This window comes from Apteryx rowi, unplaced genomic scaffold, assembly GCF_003343035.1.
Source record: "Apteryx rowi isolate R43461 unplaced genomic scaffold, aptRow1 scaffold_807, whole genome shotgun sequence".
Lineage (NCBI taxonomy): Eukaryota > Metazoa > Chordata > Aves > Apterygiformes > Apterygidae > Apteryx > Apteryx rowi.
The window spans coordinates 296,187-321,580 of NW_020451102.1; the positions used below are offsets into that span (position 1 = coordinate 296,187).

Below are 25,394 nucleotides of genomic sequence, written 5' to 3' on the forward strand. Positions count from 1 at the left end.
CCTTGACCAGCTCCCACACAGAGTTACTGATACACAAGTTTACGCTTAAGCCTGGCTCCCTTTTAGCCTGCTCCAGACAAGTGACAGTGCTCATGCCTCTCAATGGCCCACAGGCACTTGGGCTGGAGCCCACAGTCCCCGCACACCTTGTCCCAAGGGCATGCAGGGGTGCTGCGAGGCTGCTCTTCCCTCCACCTGCCCATGGCCCTGCTCAGCACTCTGTCAGGCCAGCAGGCAGCCCTGCCTTCATACGCACACCCAGAATCTCCGGTTGCTGCCAGCTGCCAGCACTGTTCACCCCATCAATTTGCAATGGCAGAGGGCCCTACCAGACCCCCTCAAAGGCTTTTGACCTGAGTCAGGGCACTCTTGGAGCCCCACAGCAAAGGCACCCAGTCCAAGGGAAGGCAGGCATCCAAGTGAGGGTCTTTTCTACTGTGACAACCAGTCCCTGCTATAGGCACCGTAAAGGTGGTTAAGGCACAGCACGCAGCTCTGCTCCCTGCATCTAACTCCCCTTGGCAAACCAAGCTCACTTTCTCTCCCTCCCCGCAAGATTAGGACACCAGACCACACCAAGAGCCTTCAGTCACAGTTGGGCAACTCAGTTCTGTCCTGCCTGCACACAGCAGTTGTGCCTGCTTACAAAACACTCCCATGCTGCATCACTGCAAGTCAAGCACTGCTGGGCTGGCTGCATGTGAAGATTGAGCAGCTCAGGCTGGGGACCAAAGGGCCAGCACAGCTCAGCTTCCAGCAAGAGCTTTGGGGGACTGGGCACAAACCAAACAAGGATGAGCTGTAAATGCCACCCAGTTTACCATGCTGCAGTTTTCCCTGAGCCTGGGAAGGTCCAGGACATTTATGTGGCTCCAAGGTTGTCAGCTGTTGCCACTGAAGGCACAGAGCTAGATGCAGTGTTACTGCATGTTAAGAGGCACAGCTATACCCCTCTCCCCCCCAGGGAGACACTGGCCCTAGAATACACAAAGCCACTGAGGAAATGGTATCAAAATAATTTTATTCTATTTTATCAAAAGAATGTAACACTGTGCATGTAAACTTGAACATATGTATCGTGTTTCCTTAAAGAAGGTGCTGATCCAGTGGCAAACCCCTTTAAAAAAAGAGAGCGCAGGCCTTTTGAACAGAGAGAAAACAGTTCAAAGCCAGATTTCAGTTGCGTCCACATTCCCAGCCTGAGCTACAGCTCCTGACTCCAAGCTTGGAAAGAAGAAACCCCCAGTTGAAGGTGTTAAGAAACACATGGTCATCCAGCTGTCTGAATCTTTCACATGTACTCGGGCTTCTGAAGTGCTGTCCTCAGGGTGATGGCTGGAGGAGCAAAGTAGGATGGAGGAGCTTTCTGCACAAGGCACTGGGCATCTTGCAAACCTCACTGCAGGACTTCAAGCCACAGGAGCATCCCAGGGACATCCCTAAGACCACTCAGGCAGGAAATGGAGGTGGAAGGTACATATGCAGCCAGGGGAGAATGACATTTAGCTAAAGAGTGACAGCCACTAATAGCAAATACATCCACATGGACGGCTGCAGGGGCAGGAGACATCCCTGCACAGCTGTCTGCAGCTGAGGCTCAGATCCAAAGGGAATCAGCCCTTCCTATGCTGGCCTGGCAGGCTTCCCTTCTCCCTGCATGGGGATCTTGCTTCGATTGCTGCAGGCAAGCTGTAAGCTGTCCTCTTACTGCTTCTAGGGGTTTCCCTTATGCCCTGGTTTCTTGGCACCTCTAGGCTGGCATCACCTACCCTGTCCCCCTGCACACAGCCTAATCCCCATGGACTGATGCTGGCACTTGCTAGCACCTAGTCCAGGTCCCTCTTCTGCAAGATGGAGGCTGCCCTTCCACAACGCTGTGGCTCTGCTGAGGCCTGTGCCACACAAGCATTGCCTTCACCAGCCTGTGCAAGACACCTCTCACCTTGAGCTGAGGACCAGGGCTGCTTGCCAGGCCCCAAGATCACAATACAGCATGTATCACATGGAAACAGGTCTATCCCCTCTCCAGGGGTGTTTCTGTTTTCAAAAAGCCTGTGGTTGGTCTCAAAATTCAACCCAAATGGCTGTAACTGTGTTTCTGCTTTGAAGCTATTGCTGCAAGCCAGCAACATCGAGGTGCTGGAGGGTCAAAGACACACAACTCCACCAACTCCTCAAAGCCTTTCCCACGGAGGAAAGGGAATCTTGCTAATCAAACAACACTTCCAGGAGACACTTCAAGTACCACAGCTATGAAACATGCTGCCTAGCCTGGTATCCTTCCCTGAAAACCACACTGATGGGTTTAACAGCACAGGCATCCAAGCAGCTCCCCCTCTCTTGCCATCAGCCATGGGTTTCAGCTCTGCCCTTACTGCTGGCTGATCTGATCTTTCAAATGCAACATACAGACACCTTACACCTGCTTCCCTGTCTCTGTGGGGAGGCCTCAGGGCACTTGACAACCCCAGGACATCAGGATCCTTTGACTACTGCTCAAACCCAGGAGAGCATCCTTTTCGCAAGTGAAAACATGAGTTCCTCCTGCAAGAGCCCAGCTGAGGGGCTCTGCACTCCCCTTGGTTTGAATCTACAAGGCGCAGGGCTGCTCCGCAATCCCTCTGTGTGCTGGATGTGTGCACCACATGCTGGAGATACCTTTCCTCCTGCCTTTCACTGAAGCTGGTAACAGCAGTACTTTTTCCTCTCATCCTCCCTCCTCACAGCAGGAGGGAGCATGCACACCCCCTGACCACAAGCTTGAGACCAGGAGAGACAACTGGCCTCTTTAGCTGGCCGCTTGCTGTGGCAGGTCAGTTGCTGTTCCTGAGCTCTTGCCATGGTTGAGTTCAAATAACCAACTGCAAAGAGAGAAATCAGGGAGCCACAAGCAACCACAGGCTATGGGTTGAGCACCTTGAGGAGACAGCATGCTGACTAACAGGATCTGCGAGAAAAGAGAAAGATGCTCATTGGGAGCTGCCTGCACGACACTCCAAGAGGCACCCTGCACTCTTGCTACAGTAACCTGTCTCCAAGCTGCACTTCAAGCTCTTTGCAAGAGCTCAAGTGCTGGACTGCAGCAGCTGTAGGGTGCCTGCGGCAGGGAACAGCAACTAGCTACAGTGCAGGCTAACAACCAAGTGAGGAATAGCTGCCACATGTCAGGGAAAGAGAAGCTCGTCTCATGGAGCCCAGCATCAGTTGGGCCTTGGGAGTTTGCAGACAGATGGAGAATAGACCATGTGAAACCACTACAGGCCCTCTGCAAGTCCCATGGGCATTGTTACCCAAGCTGGCTGGCAGCGAAAGCAAGAGAGGAAGGGTCAAAACATCCCCACTCTGCCCCAGAGATGGAGAAGAGACAGCTAGGGCAGGAGCTGAGACAGAGTAAGGCACCTTTTTGACTGTGTTACTGAACTTCCCTTTAGGAGAGACACTGTCATCCTCCAAGTCAAACAAGCCACATGGGGTACAAAACTAGCACTGGAAGGCTCAATGCGCACAAATTATTAACAGATGTGAAGTTCAGGGTGTTCATTTTGGGCTGAATGTTGCACCATGGGAACAGCTCCAAGCATGTTCCTCCACCTGCTGCGAGACAAGGGATAGAACAGCTCAATACCGGTCATCGGGTGAGTCAAGTGGCCTTTCTGGTGAATTGCTGCGGGGCTGAGCACTTCACCTGACTGCACCAGAGGGGAGAGAAAACCAGGATGAACATACAGGCGTCCAAGATCATGGAGGAGAGGTGGTCTCTGAACATACACTGGGTTGAAGAGGCAAGCGGAGCTGTAGTGCTGCTAGTTGGGGGCACGGCATTCTGGATCAGGCCCCTGGCATATGCCCTTTCAGTCACCATCTTCGGGATTGTCAGAGAACGCAATGAGAAACAGGTCCTAGAAACAAGCACGAGTCCTGACAGGCACAGGGGAGCAGAGAGGAGAGAGGAAAGCAGATTACCAACAGATTTCGCCCACCCTCACATCCCCCTCCAGGAATTCACCTTTTTTCTTCTCTCACCCCACAGTGGTGCATGGGGAGCAGGGAACAGATATGATAGGATGCGTGCCAGGAATAAAGGTCATGCTGCCAGCGCAGCTTGTGAGTCAAAAGCCCCGTGACAGAGCAAAGCCTGGCCAGCAACTGTAGGACTGGTGACAGACTCTCCACTGGAACTGCTTGAGGATGCACAAGGGATTTCACAAGGCAAGGTCCCCTTCTTCTGGGATCCATGGACTTTGTACTGCTGTATTTAATCCCAAGGGGAGTGGCGATGCCTCACCTACTTTGAGATCAGGTGTCAAACATCTGTTCTGCTGCAGAGCAGGGTCAACTGCACAAGCGAGGTGGAGAGCGCAGGGCAGCGCTAGCCTGGGCAGGCTGCAGGTTGGGATCAGGCACCTATTCTCTGCCTGGCGGTGGTCCAAAACAGAAGGTGGCCATCTGAATAGCGGGATAATACTGAGACTCCTTCCCTCTGCCCCAAGGATATCTTGCATCTCTCCTCGCTCTTCTCCTTTCCTTCCCTTTGCCTGCAAGGCAGAGTGGCGGAAATTTAGCACCCTTTCCATGGTGAAAAGACCTAGAGAGGGGCTGAGGTCTGATCAGAGATTTCAAAATTCTGGGCCCTTTGCTCCCAATCAGCTGCTCTGAGGTGTTGCATGCATTTTGAATCCTGTTTTAGGGTGCAAGGTGAGACTCAGTTGCCCAGCTGAAGCGTACTACAATCACTCAAGGCCAGCCAAAATAAGGCTCTTGCTTGGAGAAGGGAAGTTACTAAAGCCTGTTAAAGATTGCTCATGCTGAGTCCATGTTATCTAGTGCCGCCGCCTACAGGAAAGAAAAAGGTTATGGCTATGCAGATTCTATTCAAATAATCTACTCCAAACCAAATCACTCCTTTCTGGGCCTCTCCCCAAGCAGGAGCACAGCCTCCACTGGCCAACACCTGAGTCCTCGAGGAGTTAGGTAGTGCCGACAGAACCTGCCTCAGGGTCCACAAAGCGAAGCTTCATTGGCAGGAGGAAGGAAATGTCTTTGCTCGGCCTCAGTGAGGAGGGCTGGGGAATGACCAGTGCACAGCCACATAGCACTCAAAGCCACATCTCTTGCCTCAAAGATAATGCTTGCTAAAGAACTGCACCTACTGCAGAAGGCTTTCCTGGTTTCTGTCTTTTTAATATTCCAGTATAGGTATGTTAGTACAGGATTATCCCTCATTTGGAAGCACCAATTTAATAGGGGAAGAAACGGAAGAGGCAGAGCACTTGCAATGTGTTGCTAGAAGAAAATCAACCCAACTGCCACCTATATGCAAGATGTCCACGCACGTGCTGCATCCGCCCCACCAGCATAGGGCAATCCCCATTCACAGCTGGGATAGCTGCTGAGATATACCAGGTATCTTTCTACCTCTGTCAGCCAGTGGTTTCCTTTGTTTTGAGGTGGCTTTCTCCAGAGGTCTCTGAGGTCTCCTGTGAGGACAGGCTGGTTTCTTGGGCAGTCCTCAGACCAGCTTGCTGGAAGGCACAGGAATCCAAAAACACGGTGGGGATGCTGTCACCAAAATACAGCTTGCTGTTTGCAGCTATCGCATGATATTTCATTAGTTCCAGATATTCTGGAGTGAGTTTCAGCTACAAAAAGAGAAACCAGATCCTGTAAGAGACAACCTTCTGGGGCATGCATCATTAGATTCCATCTCAGGTAGCCCTTCCCCCAGGAAACTGGGATGTGGACTGTTAAATCAAATGTTTTCTCAGTGTTGCCCATCTGAACTTACTCTCCTGTGCAGAGGGAAAGGGTAAGCAAGCCCTCTTCTGACTGGATTTCAAGTGCTCACCTTGTTGGAATCAGCCAGCTTCTGAGCAGTATAGTACTCAGCATCAGCTTTTGCTTTCTCTCTTGCTAGGAATGCAGCATCTAATAGAGCAACAGAAACAGATGATGGACGGGAGAAGGAGTGTTAGCAGTGAACAGCCACATCACATGGAGCACTCAGGCCCCTGCCCCATGGGGACAAGCTGACTCAGCTGTGTCCATGAAGCAGCCTGGCTGGCCACATACCAGCGTTGCTGGCTTCTTGGAGAGGTACCTGCAAAGGGGAGGAATCACCCAAGCGCATATTCTTGCGCATCTGCACCCTTTATTTATAGGATGGTAATGTCTATGACCCCAGTTCTGAGGTTTCTCTGCCCATAGTCACTGGGGAGCCCCTTAGCCAGAAGGTGACCCCAGCAGCACGCTAACATTATTGTTACCTTCAATCTCAGAAATTCGCTTCTCTGTTTCCTTCTCCATAATCTTCTGCTGATAGTGAATCCTGGCCACCTGAGCAGCTTTCTCTGCCTCTGCAATCACAATGGGCTTGGCTCAGACATTCACTTCGAAGCTTTGAGCATCAGCATCCTGACCCCAGACCTTGGTCGCAGAGACACTGCCACACAGGCGACACACCCTCTGCTCCCTCCCTCCTACAGTCCTGTATAGCTCAGTGGCAGTTTGTACTCCAAACAATACAGCTCTAGGAGGAAAACACAGTGCTGAAGTTTCTTGAGTTGAAGTGGCTCAAATCCCTTTTACAACTGTGATTCCCCTTGCCCAACCACATTTACTTTATAGAGCCCAACCAGTTTTGCCAGCAGAGCTGTTAGCTCTCGATCTGCAGCAGGAGCCCAAGCTTATGTGGTCTTACACAGGGCTAAAAGCAGACAACTTTCAGTACTTAGGATTTACAATCAGGGCTTCAAACAGATGCTGGAACCACTCTAGCAAGCACTCCCATTCCTACACTTCCCTATGGTGCTTTGGGAGGAGAAATTATTCACAAAGAAGGCCTTGTAGATAAAACCACATGGGCTAAGCACATCATGCTGAAATGCTGGGTTGAGCACAACTTGTGATGCCCAGCGAGCAATGCGGATTGTAATGGTTTCATGGGGAAATGCGGGCCTCAGTGCTTGCTGTACCAGAGGGTTAGAAGCAGCAGGTCTCAGTAGGAAGCTGAGTGCTGCTGCTGCAGGATGGAGAAGTGCTTGCTGCTCTGCTGCTATGGGGAGGGAGCTGGGACTGGGTTGAGGGAAGGCAGATGCACAGCAGCACCAACACTCATTTTCTAGATGTTTCCTGCTGACTGCTGGTGCAGCCTGGCTGTGCTTCTTTCAGGGAGCTGTCAGCAATGCACGACAATGTCCCATACTAGCTTACTGGGGGATATAAGAATGGAAATTCATTCAGGCCAGAGTGTGTTGGTACTCCCGATTGATGACATACCTATGAGTGCTTTTTTCCGGTCTGTCTCTGCCTCCTTCTCTACTACCTTCTGCTTCTGGGCTGCTATGAGTAGCTTGGTCTTCTCAGCCTCCCTGCAGGACGAGAAATAGTATCACAGTGGAATGGAGCTGGGAAGCAGCTCTGCAAGCAAGGGCATGAGAGGCCTGTGGAACAAGTTGACCAGAAGACAGCAGTGCACCCTTGCAGCAGTGAAGGCTAGCCATGTCCTCAGCTGTATAAGCCCATACATAGCCAGCAGGTCAAAGAATGGGATTATTCTGCTCTATTTGGCATTGGTGAGGCCACATCTGGATACTGGGTTCAGTTTGAGGCCTTCAGGACAAGGGAGACATCAACAAACTGGAACGAATCCAGGGGAGACCACAGAGATGGTGGGGCTGGAGACTAGGGTGTACGAGGAGAGGCTGCAGGAGCTGGGCTTATTCAACCGGGAAACAGGAAGGTGAAGGGGGAATCCAACTGCAGGGGGTACAGATCCAAAGAAGCTATAGAGATAACAGGGCCAGACTCTGCTCAGAGGGGCACAGCTAAAGCACGGGAGGCCATCACATGAGTTGCAACATGGGAAATCCTGACTGGACCTTAGGAAACAGTCCTTCCCCATGCAAGGGGTGCCACATTGGGACAGGATCCCGAGCAGTGGGGGATCTCCACCTTTGGGGATTGTCCAGACTCCCCTGGACATGGCCCTAAGCAACCTGCTGTAGCTCTGAAGCTGGCCCTGCTTTGGGCAGGAGCTTGGTCAAGAGATGTCCAGGGGTCCCTATCAAACTAAAATTTTTCTGTGATTCTGTGAGTTTGCTGGAAGGGAGCTTGTGGGCAAGACATCAGGACCCCAGAGCCCCAAGTTCAGTTACTGAATCTATAGATTCTCCATAGCACATCAGCATCCTCCGCACTTAAAGGAGTAGGAACTTGTTAGCCTTGCCATGGACTCTGTACATGCTAACAACCATCTTTCCAAAGGGCTGAAATGCTTCCAGGTGACAAGAGCTATGAAAACGGAGAAACAGACTGCACAAGTGCACCTAACTCAGCACATGCACAACTGGAGTGTCCCTTCCATCTTCTGAACACAAGCTAAGAGTTTTATAAAAGCACTATGCCTGTGCTCGACCCTCAAAACTAATACAATTTTATGTACAGCTACTCACATTAGCTCAAAATTTCTTCGGATGGCTTCTGGGATTTTAGGTTTTGTAACACGCACAGCCTACAAAAAAAAGAGAGAGCATTTTAGATGAAACATTTTGATGAGATCTGCATAGCTAAGAAACATCTTTGCAAAAACAGCTGTAGTGCTCCAGCCACTATTAAAGACAATGGACATTTCCACGTTGATCCAAGACCATGCATAATGATTCCCAATTCTCTTGTACAGCACAACTGAGAACTGCATCTCTTAAACAGGAGCCTTACATTTGAATTCCCTGTCTCTGCACCTTTTATAACACCTAAGTGATTAAGTAATGTCTGTGGAAAAGACTCCTTTAGGGGTCCACCACCTTTCTTAGAAGAAACTTAGTTCTCCACCCTAGATGGAAACACTCTCCAAAGATCACAAAGAAAGCAGTTCCCAAGGTAGTGCTCAAGAAAGGGGCTCAGAGATCCAATGAAATTAAATTGCAAGAGTGAGACTTGCAAACAAGAGTTAGGGTTACATGTTCAGGAACAGGTTTTTCAGGAGAAAAGTATGCAAAAGATACCATGTAATGAGATATACTGGTGGAGAGGGGAGAGCAGCAGGGCAAGAGTAATAGCTGGGAACAGCTGTCATACACAACTGCTGATCAACAAAAGCGATTTCCCTGGCAGTGTTGACACTACAATTCTGATACATGGCTGGAAGCAGAGATGGCTGCTAAACTTCTTTGCAGAGGACCTTCTCTGAAATACAAGGCCAAGACCTCTGAAGGCAGGAGCAGGAGCTGCTGCTGCCCAGCCCGTGTGTGTCACTTGGTTCACTGCTGAGCTCTGGGAGCTGTGGATTAAAACAGTCCACGGCTGCAAGATCGCTTCACAACTCTCCTGCTCAATCTTCATCGCAGATCCAGCACTGAACCTGCTGCTTCTCTCTGGACTCAGCAACTCTGCAATAACTATATCGCTTCCACACACAGAGGGACATGGACACTTCCCTAGCAAGTCTTTGTACATGGTGAGAAAAGGGAATTGTTTCTGTGTGACAGGCATCCTGACCCCTGCAAATTCACCCAGCCTGGAAAAAAGGATCCAGTCAGACATCAAAATGGGAGACACCTGTGAACAAATACTGCTTCTCTGAGCAAATAAAAAAGGCAGATTTATGAGACATCAGGTCAGAGTATCTTTCAGTGAAAGGATTTTTCTAAACTCCTGTCAGAAGCAAAGCCTCACCCTGGAAAGGTACTGTGTGCAGAAAGCTCTCCTTGCAGGAACCCCCTTGCTCTCCCAGCCATGGCAGGGCGAACAGGAGGATATTCTTTCTGCCTCTACAATGCCTACTGCCCCAAAACAAAGATCTGTTTCTAGAAGTGTTTATTTCAAGTACAAGCAACTCTGTAATCAGGAAAGCATCCAGAGCTCTGAAAATCTTCACTAGCTTATTATTTTCCAAGCCAAAGACTCACTACTTAAATGTTTATCTACTAGATGCAAATATTACTGTGTAACATCAATACTGGTAATACTCAAACGTTAAGGCATTGGGACAAGCTGGGACTGACTGGTTGAACAACACCTCTGCAAAAAAGAGCATGGGGGAAATCGATGGACAAGTTAAGGTTAAGACAGCAGTTTTCACCTGCGGCAATGAAGTCCAGCTCCGCTCTGGGCTACACTGGGCTACAGCAGCAGATTGAGGGCAGCGTTTATGCCCCTCTACTCAGCACTGGTGAGGCTGCATTTGTACTGGGGGCCCCAAACTGGGCACAGTATCCAAGAGAGAGATTAGCAAACTGGACAGAGTGTAAGGAAAGGCCACTAAGATGGTCCTGTTCTCCAGGAGAATTTTTTTCTGCAATCTTCACAGGTAATGAGGATAGGTTGATGAGGCTGCAGTGCCCCAGTTCCTCATCCTTAAATACGGGTGTGACATTTGCCTATTTCCAGACATCAGGAATTTCCCTCAATCACTGTGATCTTTCAAAGATGATAGAAAGAAGCCTCACAGTGACACAGGCCAACAACTCAACACCCTTGGATTCATCCTGTCTGGTCCCACAGACTACTGTATATCCAGCTTGCCTAAGCGATCCCTAACTCAATCTTCCTCTATTGTGGGTAAAGCTTCACTTCTGTGGACTCTACCACTAGGTTAAGGACCTGGGAGGCCTGAGAGGAGACCTTGCCAGAAAAAGGCTGAAGGCAAAGAAAGCACTGAGTACCTCTGCCTATTCCATGTCCCTGGTCACTAGGTTGCCTGTCCTATGGAGCAGGTTGTCCACAGTTTCCTTAGCCCTCCTTTTGCTGCTGATCTTCTTAATAGACCTTGCACATGATGCCTTGCACATCCATCACTAAGTCTAAGTCCAGGTGAGCTTTGATCTTCCTAACTCCATCTAAGTTATACACAGCTGCATACAGGGAGTTTAAAGAAAGGTCAGCCCTTCACCAAGGGAGCAGAATGGTTCATGACAAGGGGCACAGCAACATGGAAGAATTGCACTTTGAGGCACAATGTCACTGGAGACAAAGACACAGCTCTGTTTTGAAATAGGATGACAGAAACATCAAGGAATAATCACACTGTTTCTAAAGTACTTCCAATGAACCACTTTCCTCAGAAGTTACAGGACGTTTTCAAACTGCTCATCCTGTGAACTCAGCCTGGGCTGAAATGGGCAGGATGTCCTCCAACTTCTGACCAACAGCTAAGATTGGGCATGCCAGACTGAGATGGGACAGGTTATGCTGAAGATCGGATTTAGCTCTGTAGTTAACATTTCCCAGCAAAGACCTGTGAGCTTTGCTTACACTCTTTCTGATCAGAGCATATGGAAAGACATCACATTATGATGATATTTTTAGTTGAAAATGATCTTCTGTGCTAGAACTATATGAAATGTATAGTGCAAATAGCTGGGATCTTTGGAAGAGTAGAGACATTTTGCTCTTGTGATAAGACAGTGACTGCAGTTCATTGTCATCGAAACACAGCAGGGGAAGGCAGATGAGCCACAAAACAAAATAGTAATTATTATAGCACTTCACATGCTGGCTAAAGGGAGGCTTTCGTACCCTTCTCAGGGACAGCTAGCCTAGCAAAATGGGGCACCAAGAATGAGCAAAATAGATTCAGTCTGACTCTTCTCAACAGTGGAAATCTTCAGAGATTCCTGAAGATTTTTCCCATTTTAGCCCTTGTGAGCCTAAGTTATACTTTTCCCAATTGGTAGCCCTAAACTTACATGCCTTCAAAAAGCCAACACATCCCATAGCCCAACTAAGACTAAACATGATTTTTCAACATGAAATGCAAACAGAAAATCACTTGGAATATAACATCCTTCCCTATCTCTGGCACAAGTACAGAAATTTTCTTTTTCAGATTACCTGTAGCAACTGTGCTGGCATGCTGGAATGCCCAGCTCTGCAGGGATGCCAAAGATGGTTTAAAGAAAAACACTTTTTCTTGCTGTTTGCGAATTAAATCCAGTACCTGCAGGTCTGTGGCCTACAAGGTCCTTTTCTCTATCCTGCAGGTCTTCCCCTAACATAAAAACAGCATTTAGAAGTGGTCACTGTCACATGGACAGTCTTCAACTGACAAACCCCACCTCAAAGCTCAACTATTTCATGTCATGTGAAAAACAGAAGCAAGAAACCTCACTGTCCAGTGAAAGGTGAGTGAGTTTGAGGTGAAAAAGAGAATAACCTTTGTTAGGGAATGAACCTACCTGTATAGTGAGACCTGGTGCCATGACATTGAGATCTTTCTGCAGGGCCAGCTTCAGATTCTCATCTATCTGATCTGCATTTGGAGAAAAAGAGAGAGGCCACATGAATCTGTGCACATCATTTCTCCTGAGGTTTATGCAGCAGTGAGAGTCAGCTGGCCTTGGAGGGGAGGCATCTCTATGTATGGTGTAAAATAAAGATGCTCTTTGAGCTCATTCAGTACATCATCTCCATTCGTACATCCTCTGGAAAACATTTCCCATGGAAAATGTTCCCAAGAAGAGAGCCACAAGAGCCACACGCTGGTGTCTCTAGAAAGCTTCAGCTACTGATGGGTTCATGGCCAGAGCTAAAGGCAAAATCACTCTCAGTGTCTCAGGAGAAAAGCACACCCGGAGCCTGTGGTACTACTCCCTAGCCTAAGCCACACCAATTCCACTGCCAGCAAGGTAGCCCTGCCTTGGATTTCTAGGGACCTGCAGGATCCAATCCTTGCTAATGGAAAAATGTATTTTGTCACTTTCAAGCTCTAAGAAGTTTTTTCCACAGAAACGGCCAGTCATCAAGGGATTAAGCTGCATGTACTATTAGGAAACTCCTCTCTGACTAGAGATACTTGGCAAGCATATCCGAGTACAGCATTCAAAGTTTTACTGTCTCTTAATATTAAAAGTCTGACAAGCTCTTATCTTCCCATCCCATAAACCCACTTCCCCCTGCTCTGCCACTCAAGAAGGAAATTGATGCTGTTATGTCTGTGAAGGCACATGTATGTACCTGCATCAGTGCACTGGATCCAAGAAGCAGAACATTAAATTTGCTTATTCCTGAATCACTGCTACCCCCTTGTGAAAAAAACAGAGCAGTGCAATGAACTGAGCCATCCATTCCAGCTCCTTCTTGCTAACATTCATGAGGAAGCTTTTAAAGTAAAAAAGTTCAATCAGCAATAGCACAGAGGCCTAAAAAAAGATGTGGGGAAAATAAAAGCATCAAAGAATGCAATGAGCGTGACTGCATGCACAAGAGCACAATGACTATTTTGTATATCCAGAATTCAGTCCTAGGTGGAAAAGGACTGAATTTAAATCCCCACAGAATTCAGTCCTAGGTGGAAAAGGACTGAATTTAAATCCCCACAGGCAGATGCAGAAAGATACAGAAATCGGAATCATTAAAGACACAGTACAGTTACACAGAAAGAGGCATGCGGATTTTTAAGGAGATGGTTTTTAACCACAAATTCAGCACAGAGCCTGTTTGCTTACAGGAGGTTGCTGTAATGTATTCCACAGCAGAACAGGGGGATTACACAGCCTTTTTCATGGGCACATCCAGCTGCCATATGCTTACCAAACAGCTCAATGTATACTTCCTGGAGAGTATGGGCACTGCAGAACTGATTCAGCTCATGATGAATTTTATTGAAGATCAAGGTCTTATCATAGTCTGCAGTGTAGTTTCTCACGATATCATACACTGAAGAAATAAAAGGATTATCACAGGTCATCGTTGCATACAGTGACTTTCTATTGTCTTGAATTGTCTTTAAGTCTCCTGTAACCCCACCACCTCAAAATGACAGCTCAGATCATTAGGAAAGTAGTGCAGCTCTGGGACAAGTCATGGGAGAGGCAGGGGATCTTCATTTGTAGGAACTTTCAGAAATTGCCTGGACAAAGCCACAGCTGCACTGACCTGATGTTAGTGACAGCCCTGCTGTGACTGGGAGGTTGGAGTAGCGACCTGCAGAGGCTCCTTTCACCAACACTCATGGGATTATACGACTTCAAAGAGCAGGGTAACTAGAGTAAAATATACTGCATGGTCCTGTTTTATGATCCACATAAACAAATGAAATAGTAAAGCCTGTCCAGGACCTGCATGCATAGGAACAGATACTACTATAAAGGGAAAACAATCATTATAACATCATTATAACAAGAATTCAGCCTTCACTGCTTTAGCAACACTAGGGTTTTGCATTACGTTATGCTGCTGAAAAAGGGTACGTAAGTCTTCACTTCAGCAACCAGTGACACAAGAAGGTAACAGAGCTCCTATTTGGGCTTTACCTTTGTAATTTTCCCAGCAATTGGGAAAAGCACCCAGCACCTGGGTCTTTTGCATGTATATTTAGTTTTGCAGGTCTCCTCCCCCTCAGTTGCAAGAAACAGGATTGCTTGAGTGCTTGTTACAAACAGCCTAGCGTTTCTGAATGGATGGGTGTAAAACACTTGAGGGGAGAACTAGTCCTACAATTTATTTTCATCTTTGCAAATGCTGTGGCTGCAAAGCTCTTTGAAAAGCTTGCAGACACAGGTATAGAACTAAGCGCTGTGGTACTGGGAATCATAAAGATAACAAGACAGAAAACAGAAGCAGCCTTGCAAACCAACATTGGGCTACTAAGGAGGAGTGAAGACAGTCACAGTGCTGCTTGTTGAAACAGGACGGGAAATACCTGCATACGGTGCCAATTTATTCACAACTTCTATTCGGTCAATGTAGATCATAACACCACCACTATAAATGAAAGAGAGACAATTCATGAATTATTCCTGCAATTTTTAACAGCATCCCATATCTAAAGCAAAGTTGTCTTTTTTCCTCTTCTACTGAATTCTGTCGGAAATCTGCAGTTAATTTCTACCCAGAACAATTCTGATCTCTTGAACATTTTGCAATTAGATGGCAGCAAACCCCAGCTTTGTATGGACTGGTCCCTCTTTCTGCATAAATCAAAAGCATGCTCCAGCAAGCTTGGAAAGCACTTTCATTTCACTCTCTGTTACCTCCTACTTAGCCAACAGAAGGAAACCATCTTTAAACAGAAATGTAGCTGCAATGATCAGAAAGACAGAGCCCAAAGCAACAAAGGGAAGACAACAGGACAGCAGACAACACCTCCCGCAAGCAGCAGAGCAGCCTCTGTCTACACAAACTTTAAACGTAGTGCAGCTCTTCTAGGCATTGGGGGTGCAACAAATACATTTTAAATAGACAAGTCATTAGCTTAAGTTCATGCGTTTGCTAACTCCAACGGGAACCCGACAAGGCCACAGACAAAAAGGAGAAAGAAAAGACAAAATATTTTAATTCACATTCCCTGCATAAATGTTACCATCATGTTACAAACTGCTCTGCAGCAGTAACACAACCATGCACTTGTGTCCAGACACGTGTACTGTCAAAAAGATCTAGACAGATCACAGGAAAAGGCCTCCATGTTCCTTCATTCCCTGAGCAGCTCTGTAAGAGGCCTGCAGTCTGCCCCAAGGGATCAGGGACTGCCCGACCGGCAAAGGAAGTAGCAACCAGAGATGGGGCCTGATCCCAGTCTCTGCTGTTACTGACATAACTTCCAGCAGTTTATGACCATTCCTGGGGATTTTGCTACCTTGCAAGGTAGGAAAGGTAGGGTATAAAGCCCTCAAGAACACTGCAAATGTTAACAGAGTACTGGGGCTACTGCTCAGGACTCAAAAGAGCAACAGGCCTCTCCAGAGACAACTCAGAGTAGAAGGGAAAGCTTAGGTGCTTTGAATCACCCTTTGGGGAATCTCATTCACCGTTTTCTCTAAATCAGTGACACCAGAAAGTAATACATCATCATTCAGTACACAGATCTCTAACGAAGTCTGCAAACTCACCCTCCAAATCTGAAACATCTAGGCGCATCCAGCACACTCCCATTTTCTATTGCTACCTGATCCTCTTCCTGGCGTTCAGCCCTACATTTAATTTATACTCCAAAATGCCATCAAATTGAAGTCTTGTTTGTTACACAGGGAAAAAGCACAGACACTACGGCAAAAAGAAAACAAACTTGCAGCTGTTCATAACTCTCTTGAGAATACATTTTAATGCACGATATTCTTTCAATCTTGCCCTCAGGTCAAAGGCAAGGCACAAATGAGGAACTTCAGCAAAAAAACATGCAGAGATAGTTGATCTCCAGAAGCAGACCTCATACATTTCCAAACCAAGGCTCTGTGGTGCTTTAACTCAAAGGTACTCCCCACTACAAACTTGGTTTCTTACTTCACAGATCTTAATCTTTGGCAGTTAAAAGTTAAGTTTGCAGAAAAATCAGCTTAAGAGTTTAAGCTCAACATTGTCACAGTAGGCAGACTGAACAAGAAAGCCCTTTCTGTGCTCTTTTAAAAAAAACGTCTCTCAGGCATAGCCTGTGTACGCTATACAAACCAGCATGCTTCATGGTAAGCTACGAGCCAAATTAGTTTGTGATGGACTGAATTTGGTCTGTTGCAAGGTAAAAGCCAGCAAAAAAGATATTTGTGGCTAAAGAGAGATTTATTTCCTGGTGAGATAACACCCTTGAGTGTTAATCTCTTTTTTGCTCAAGATTTCTCTCTAGGTCCTGTCCATTCTTACTGGCTTTTAAAGAATAAAATGGGCTTGCAAGTCCTGCACAGGTATCTACGTGAGACTGTACGAGCAGTTATAAAGGAACAACACATGGGTTTTTCTCTGTCTCATTTGTGCTGTACTCTATAACTGTCCCGTCCCACTGAAAAAAATGACCGTTTATTCTTGCAAGTAACTTCCAAACACATTCCTCAGGATCTTCTGAACCTGCTTTCAACCTATTGATTCGCTCCAGCCATCTTATGACACTTCCACTGGGACAGGGAAATCCAATTTATCTTCTTGAGGTACCTTCTACATACCCTAGTGAGAAACCAAAGTAGAGAATGTGGTCTCAGAAGGGCCATCCCCACCAGATTTTCCTGCAGGGCCAATGCAGCAAGCCTTAATATTAGGGTCCTTTTTGCATTTCAATTGTGTGGGAGTATTAGAAGCAAAAAGAGAACATCTGAGACACAATGCACCTCCTATGCAGGGCTCCGTATGTCATAGCTTCTCATCATCTGACATGCAAGAAAGGATGGCACCTCAAATCAGGACTGCCTGTTGCCCCCTTATAAACCACTCAACACTACCCATAATAATAGCTCTTCCAAGGCTCTCAACTGCCAATATGGGTCAATAGAGGGGCATAAATAGTCAGTCCTGCTGGTACAGGCAATGACCTCTAGGAAGTGGGTGCCACTCAGTCAGAACCTGACTATGCTGTCCCCACTAAGGACTTAATGTTCAAGTGAGCCTACAAAGCAGTTACATTAAGTTTTACATCCAGTCAGCTGTTGAAGCCATCCTCATTTAACACTTCATAGTGGGGATGGCCCTTTGAACCTTCTTCCTATAAATCCAGGAACAAAACTGGATTGTAACACTCTGATCTTAAAATGAGCATCTCGCGAAAGCTCTCTCAAACAGTTTGGTCCAGAAGATACTAGTAATCTCCTGAGGTGCAGAAGATACTGTCCTGGGCAGTCTTGGGACAGTTGTTCCAGCACAGCATCATGCAGTGTTTTGAGGTGGGAACCCATTCACACATCTTGTTGATCAGCAACTGAATAAATCCTCTTATCAACAGCTGCTTTACCTGCACATTGGCACCTACCACTTGGGTGTTGTCTCACATAACACCCTCTTGATTTCAGCAAGCCACTATTACTCTCAAACGTCTTCATTTGCAAAAGCAAGCTTCTTGTCAGATGCAAGGCAGGATGTAAAGTACAGCTCCCACAAGCAGATTTCAAGATTTCCAACACTACAACCCTCTGCTGCAATTTCCACAGCCTTGCTAAAACTGAAATTTGGCAAGACTCCTGTTTAACAGCTACCCAAAGGCCCTGAGGTCCTCACATCAGAGCTGCTCATGAGGTTGGTCAGACAGAACAGGACTGAGTCTAGCAGGCTCTTTAGTCAAGGGGAAAGGTACAAGCAGAAATCCATATCAAGTCTGAGAAGAGGCTCAACATGTAGACCACGTGCATCTGGGAGAAGTTTAGGCATATGGTAGAACTCACTGTATTACTTAAGACACAGAACCAGGAAATGTTCAATGGGGGCAGCTAGAAAGAGACCCACAGTAGCAATGTCTCTAATGTAAACCTTTATCAGTACTTTCCAGCCCCAGTCACAGACCAAGACACAGGTTCACAGATCAAGACCTAGCAGTATCTATGCTAGATACTACTAAAACATCAGTAAAATACTGCGTGTAACTTTAAAGGACAAGGTGAAAGCCTACAGAGAATGCTACAGGGAATTAACATATACCAGCAGGCATTTTAGTAGACCTTAGAAAGCCTCATACAGTTCAGGATTTTAGTGTACACCAGGCCAGAAGAGGGCAAGGGATGAAGAACTGAAGGAAATTGCCATAAAAAAAAGACTGGAAAAAAAAAAAATCTTTCACACTCATTGCTAGAGCTGACTATAGACAAGATCAGTCCAGGCTGGGTAAAGAGAGCGTGTAAAAACTGGGCTTAAAGGTTAGTTCCTGTCTGTCTAGAGATTAAGTGATTACTTTAATACATCTACTCGCCATATTCATTTTTCGATGTGATTATCTAACAAACAGGGATCTGTCCCAGAGCAGCATTTCTTTAGTGCCCTGTTTGTGTTCCTGCAAAAGATCTTCAGCATGAGCACAAGACGACTCACCCCTTTGCAAATAAATATCTAATGCTTGGGCAATATTAATGTTTATCAGCACGGCTGTTTACTATTTCTTGGCATCTTAAAACCTGTACAAAATTTAGCAAAGATTCCTTCCAGTTAAGTTTATATGAAAAATGCTACTTCCCTAGTTCTGTCATACAATATTTATACTACAATATTTCCCAATTCATCTGTTGTATTCCATGATTAATATATTCAGTGAATTATTTTTCAGGTCAATTCTTTGGACTACTTTGCTCTTCTAAAACTAGTTCCTTGAACTTTCCTAGTTTCTCATCATTTTTTGGAGATCAGCAGCCCAGTCATGAGGAAACTTCTGAACTTTTCAAGAGACTAAGCATGTATTTCCTTGTCAGGGATAGTCAGAAGTCTCAGACACTAGAGATAATTCACACAAATGATTCTTCTTCTCTGCTTGAAGCAGATAAATATTCTCCCTGCGGTAATTAAATGGTTTTATTCTTTAGTGTGTCAGCAGTTTCATGAAAAACAGTCAAAAGTATTTAAAAATCTACATTTAATGTATTAATTTAACATTGTCAAGTATACATGGACAAGGTAAGGCAGAAACTGGGATTGGGACACCCACACAGCCACCTAGAAGCTTCCAAATGGAAATGAGAGAATACAAACAAGGTGGAAGAGAAACCCATCCTTTAAAGTCTGATGTTCTAATATTTGATTACAGAACTTAAGTGTTTAGGATCTATTTTTGTAGAGAACTTTGAACCAAGATAGTGAAGCTTTAAATTTTACCCATTTGTTATTTATAAACAAAGATTACAAAGGTTTTACTGCAGAAATTTGGGTTCGAGTCTATAAACTAGCTTTGACACAGAGTAACTTAAGATTTTGATTCTAAATGCAGCAAATTAAAAAGTACTAAAGATAATACAGAAACTAGTTCTTGTAACAACACCTTAAAAAAAGAAAAGACTGTTGGGACTTTTGGTCTGAATGGGTTCAATTATTAACTAAGATCTGTTTCAACAGCTGTCTGATGCATTTAAACATGTTTATTATCTGTAACTTCATAACCGCTTGTATAGCGCAACTGAACTCAGTGACTCCAAAACCTAACAGAAGTTTAATGAACTAGATATACAAAATTAAAGAGAGTATCTAGTTCCTCAGAGCAGCACAGTTTAATTTTGACCGTGCTTAGTATGTCTAATATGGTTACGATTGACAGGAAAGTTTCCTTGGTTTCTTGAGAAAGCCTATGTGACAGCTGGACACCGTCCCCAGCCCAGAGGCATGATGCAGTTTTACAGACTCCAGCAGGTGAAGTCCTATTCCTGTTTCTGCCACTTACAGGCTAGAAGTTGCTGCTAACACATTACTCTGCTAAAAGAGACTTTATCTTAAGATCTTTGTTTGAAAGATCTCACCTTTCCTCTTCCTGAGTACCCACTGATCATGCGCCCCCATTCTCCAAGCTACCTCAGTGACCTAAAACTCTGCTCCGATGACTTTTTTTTAAGTGTAAATTAAAAGGTATGAATATAGAACATCTCAACTCTCATTTCTCTTCCTGCAATTACTTGTAATGTGCGTCTAAAGACTTTTCACTTGATCACAAACCCTGGCTGTGGCACTAGACTCTTGCACTATTTACAAACACACCTGAAAATGGTTTGAGATCTAAAACCAAAACCAACCAGGGCTCACAGCAACTCTTTTATGTTAATATTTAAGCCCAAGTAATATCTGATGACTTGTTGTACAAACAACTTTAAGACCTTATTTTAACAAGGCCCAAAACAGATTAATTTTAACTCTGCTTAATTAAAGTTGCCACTAATGTTCAACTTTTAATTTTAGCATGATTGTTTTGTGTCACTACCCACGTCATACTGATAAAATAGCAGAAAAACACATTGGTTGTGTTTTTCTTTATAGAAATACTGGGAGCACCTTAAAGCCACAAAAGTATTACCAGTTTTGTTTTTATCCTGAAGAAACAAATGCAGTGACTACTTTAACTTGTGGATGAACCAACACAACAGGATCTGCAACCGAACCCAACTTGCTCTCTCCTTCTGTTATTGCTCAGCTTGTTAAAACTATCCAGATCTTTGCTGACAAAAGGAGTAACCTAATTATGAAGCAGGCAAGTGCCACCCATGCACTGGATTTTTCTTTACCCTGTCTCACCCTTTCTTTACATTAGGTGAAATGTCATTTCCAAAAGTGTCCAGATATCTCCAGAAGACTCGCCTTCTTGAGTTGTTTTCAAAAAGAGTCATCTCCCAATCAGAAGGAAGGATTCCTGTTCACTATTTACTTTTGCCCACTGCTGGGGTCAACACTTGTATTAGTCACAAGATTCAGACCAGAAATACTGCAAAGTAGAGAGTAGACCAAAGAGCAAGAAATGGGATATTAGAGAGTAACTGAAGAAAGATGAAGATATCAAGAAAAATCAAAAGAGGCTCCTGCCACCATAGATGCAAGTACCCCCCTTTCTACTGAAAGCAAGAACATTCTTTTCCATATCTCCTTCTCTATTTCCAAACATGATGCATGTGTGCGTCTGCGACTAATTTTAGGGTATGTGCTTTTACTCTCCAGCCTCTGCCTCAGAGCACTGTAGAGAATTACCCGCAAACTACACAAGAGAGCGCATCTGCTCATCACCAGAGGAAATACAAAGAAACAACATACCTCGTCCCACAAGGCACATTTTTCACTTCATCAGTCTGCAATGTGGTCTGAAATAAAAAGACAATCTGTGCTCAGAAAAGTCATGCTGTACAGAGTCTCACAACCATTAAGAAGGAACATCGAACCAAAAAAGTGCTCTGTGCCTTCCTCTTGGCTCTTGTAGGTACACCCAAAAAGGAAGACTTCTTTTCAACTTCATTTTGGGAGATATAAAGGGAGCTGTATTTACTTCCCTGCCCCCTCCTTCCTGCAACACAACGGCCTGCAGCTCTCTGAGGAAACAGTTAAGACCACAAACACAGACTGTCCTCCCAGATCAAGACACCTCCTGCTCCAAGCAACACACATGCACCCTTTGGGCATGCAGAGATTACCCCTCCTGGCAAGCCAGGGAGTGAAATATCTGAAGATCCAACACATGATGATATTTTATGCTGAGGAGCCAAAGCATCCCACAGTAGGTATCTAACAGTAGGAATGCACTCTGCAGCTTTAACTGCACACTGGAAGCCCAATGCAAAGCCATTTCATTTGCATTGCACGGGGAGTGCACACACTGTGTGTTTTAAGGAAGCCACGAGCTTGTCTGGACATTGGCTCGCCCTGCTGATAGCATTATCTGAGAGCAGACAGCACAGAGAGAGACACAGCATAATTCACAGCCTTGGTAGCTTGCCCAGAACTGTACACCACTAAGAGGACAAGTTCCAGCATACAGCTGGGTCTGGCACCTAAGGCAGAAGGAACCCAGGGCTTCCTAGGAGTTGCAGCTCTGACTACTGAATTACTGAACCTCTCTGCAAATACCAGTTGCCCAGGTTGCTCCCCTTCGGCAATATCCCCATTGACATTTGCTCCCACTAACCCTCTTCCAAGATGAGGGGATACTAACCTGCACAGATTTGAATGTGGTAATAAACGGAAGCATGATGTGGTAGCCTGGTCCGCTCGGACTGGTTAAAAGCGCACCACCCCTATACAGAGACAGAGGAAAAAAAGGGGAGAAGGCTCAAGCAACTGGAAAATGGTAAGTGCTGGCTTTGAGGGAGAGGGAGAGGTGGCAAGTACATTCAGATCACCAACAGTCACAGCTGTGGTACCACAGATTACATTACTCATTCGAACCAAATCACTGCAGGCTTGTAACCTAAGACATTACTGTATCAAAGAACAAGCTAGTATATGCAAACTAAATTCCCCTGACTGCACAATTCCCTTACAAAAGAGCTGACTGAGTGTAAGATGCTTTACCGTTGCAACCCAACAATCGCTTGCTTCCCTCCTGTGAGAGTTATTATTTTTTAGAGAAGGCCGATATTGCTAAATTCTTCCATCATTACAACATTGGAGAGAGCTTCAAGAACACAGATTTTCTTCCCCAAATAGTTCACTGGTAACCATGGAAAAATCCAGCAGTTGGTGCGATACAGTCAATTTGGATTTCCACAAGGCATTCACTAAGGTCCCTTAGCCAAAGCACAAAAAAAATCAGTGGCCTCTGGAGGGTCCTTATATGGACCAACAGTTGGTTAAAAGACAGGAAACAGAGGAGAGCTCTCAGTGATCAGTCCTTGCTGTGCGGTTAGGATTTCTGCAGCGTCATGCACAGATCCATGCTGTTCAACACACTGATAATGAAAGTAAAAAGCAGTGCAAAAGAAAGTGGCCCATGATGTTGGACGTGAAGGATAGAAAAGATAAGGCCAATGACAAAAAAACTGCAGAAAGGCTGGGGCTGAGTTTCTCTTTCTTTTGTTCAAATTTGAATTAAAATCTGGTCAAGAGGTGGCATTTGGCAACTGTGGGCACTCACTGTGTACACTGACAGAAGGCAAAACTGCTCTATGGATACTGCTGAAGGCAGCTACAAGCCCCAAGTGAAACTGTCAGCCAAGAGTCAGTGAGAAGGCCCAGTTCAAAAGCAACAAAGAACTGGGTACTCTGGATGACCAATGGTCTTGGCGCAGAGGCAACAGCACCAAACAGAAAAGGGAAAGATCAGCAGGCATGTAAGAACTGGATGGACCAAAAGCCTGCACAGATAAGGACACAGGCTCTTAGTTTTTAAATCCAAACTGTGACTCAGAAACATCAGCTCACTCAAAGGTGGGCAAGGTAGCTCAGGATTCAGAGAGACCAAAACTCATAATGGTTCTGTACAGACCTAGGCTTTCTAGGCCCTTAATATTTTTGGTTTAAGAGATCAGAAACAGCATCCCTGCCTACCTCAGGGCAAAACCTTGACAATGCAAACAGAAGAGAGAAATCCTCTCCACAGGTGATCTAGGGCCTTGGAAGAATCCCTGTGGAGACGAAAACCTAAGGAAAACTGTGAAAGCCTTCAAAGTGCTAGCAGGAAACAGTACCTGTAATACACAGCCAGGTGCCCCTCCTCAACCTTGTGAATGGAGGAGTACAGGAAGAAGACAAGGACTCCCGTGGCAGCTGCAACTACCGCCCCAGCCTGGGCCATGGTCATTCTCACATCATCTGTGGGACAAACATAGTTATTGCATGGATCAGCGGACTGCCTGGTTGATGAGGCACTGTTTTAACCGTGGTGTGCACAACGATGTCCCCCTTTTCTCTGACAGTGTCTCTCCCCCCTTCTCCCACAAAAAACCTTCTCATCTTTTGGATCAGAACACAGGACATATCGCCAAAAGACCTTGCAAAATCCGTTCTGCATCACAGAGGCCACCTCCTTTCCCGTTCAAAGCTGCGTTACAACCTCATGCTAATTATAGCACTGCTTATATAGAACAATGACATGAAAAGATTATTTTAAGATTCATTTGATGAAATCTCTGGAGCTGGAAAAAGGGAGCTGGCATCATTTGGCTCATCAACATGCTACAGAAACTTCAACTCAGGTCTAACGTCACATACTTAGAGCAACCCATCAACACTTATCTGGCAGGATCTGTAATACACCCTAAGAGAGACTACAGATGGCAGGGTATGACCTACAAGATGCCTCTGCCCCACAGAACGGCTTGTCACAGGTCATGGCAGAGGCCAATAAGGCACTTCGATGCACAACACCACCTGTGACACTACAAGCGCATGGGTGGTGCCCTCACATTTGGAGGAACCACAAGGTGGGAACCAGTCTGCAAGACCCACACGGCTCCAGACCTCGGGTGCCACGGGGACGACCCCAAAGCTCCTGGCGACCCACGTCCACACGCCGAGCAGGACTGGGGTGGCAGAGCCCCTGCCTTTCCCTCATCTCTGCCCAGCCACTACGCAACGCCGCGGGGARACAAGAGACGAGGGGGAACTTCCAGCCCGCCCGGTGCCCGGCGTCCCTTTGCGACACTGAGGTATTCAGGGCGAGTTTACTACTCCGTGGCGGGGAGCTTGCAGGGGGGAGACGCTGTTACCGTTTCTCCAGCAGGAAATTCAGGGATCGGGGCTTTTATACTCGCGTGCCCCCGCGACAGGGATCCTCCAGCTCAGCGAGCGGCTGGCGCCGGGGCAGCTCGCCCTCCTCGCCCGCAGGCCCCTCCGCAGGAGCCGCAAAGCCCGTCAGACGCGGGGGCCGCCCGCGCCGCGACCCGCCAACGGCCGACGGCAGCGGGCCCGGGCTACAGCCGGGGCCAGAGCGGCCCGGGGCAGGGGCGCGGCCGGGGTTAAACAGCGCCGTGCGGCGGCGGCCACCCGCCACCGCTCCCGGGCAGGGCAGGACAGGGCAGGGCAGGGCAGGGCAGGGCCGGGCCCGGCCGCGGAGGCCAGCGGAGCCGCCGCCCCTCCCCCGCCCCGGGGCGACCCCAGAGGCAGAGCCCTCTCCCCTCCCGCCCGCCCCCCCCCAGTACCTGCCGCCGCCGCCCGCCGCGCGCCCACGTGCGGCCGAGGCCCCGCGCCCTCCTCGTCGCGCACGCGCACGCCTCGCCCCGCCCCCCCGCCACGCGCGGCGGGAGCGCGCGGCGCCGCCTGATGGCGTCATCGCGCCGCGCCGTTGCTCGGCAACTGTGTGCGTGTGCATGGCAAAG

At 46.8% G+C, this 25,394-nt stretch overlaps 1 protein-coding gene across 6 annotated transcripts; it reads right to left on the reverse strand.

Annotated features, from left to right (window-relative positions):
• Positions 1 to 1,004: 1,004 nt before the first annotated feature.
• ERLIN1 (ER lipid raft associated 1) lies at positions 1,005 to 25,259 on the reverse strand. 6 transcript variants are annotated; one of them, XM_026089264.1, is made up of 13 exons: positions 25,218 to 25,259; positions 23,766 to 23,889; positions 22,292 to 22,373; positions 21,400 to 21,446; positions 14,639 to 14,700; positions 13,528 to 13,653; positions 12,174 to 12,247; positions 8,451 to 8,509; positions 7,276 to 7,367; positions 6,264 to 6,353; positions 5,846 to 5,925; positions 5,416 to 5,639; positions 1,005 to 4,535 (listed from the first exon to the last, which is right to left on the reverse strand). In XM_026089264.1, the coding sequence occupies exons 2-12, from the start codon at positions 23,876 to 23,878 to the stop codon at positions 5,421 to 5,423; spliced, it is 1,044 nt and encodes a 347-aa protein (XP_025945049.1). In that variant the 5' UTR covers positions 23,879 to 23,889; positions 25,218 to 25,259; the 3' UTR covers positions 1,005 to 4,535; positions 5,416 to 5,420. The 6 variants fall into 6 exon arrangements, with proteins under 6 accessions (XP_025945049.1, XP_025945048.1, XP_025945051.1 ...); XM_026089263.1 differs by having other exon boundaries at positions 1,005 to 5,639; XM_026089266.1 differs by lacking the exons at positions 21,400 to 21,446; positions 22,292 to 22,373 and having other exon boundaries at positions 1,005 to 5,639.
• Between the last annotated feature and the right edge of the window lie 135 nt (positions 25,260 to 25,394).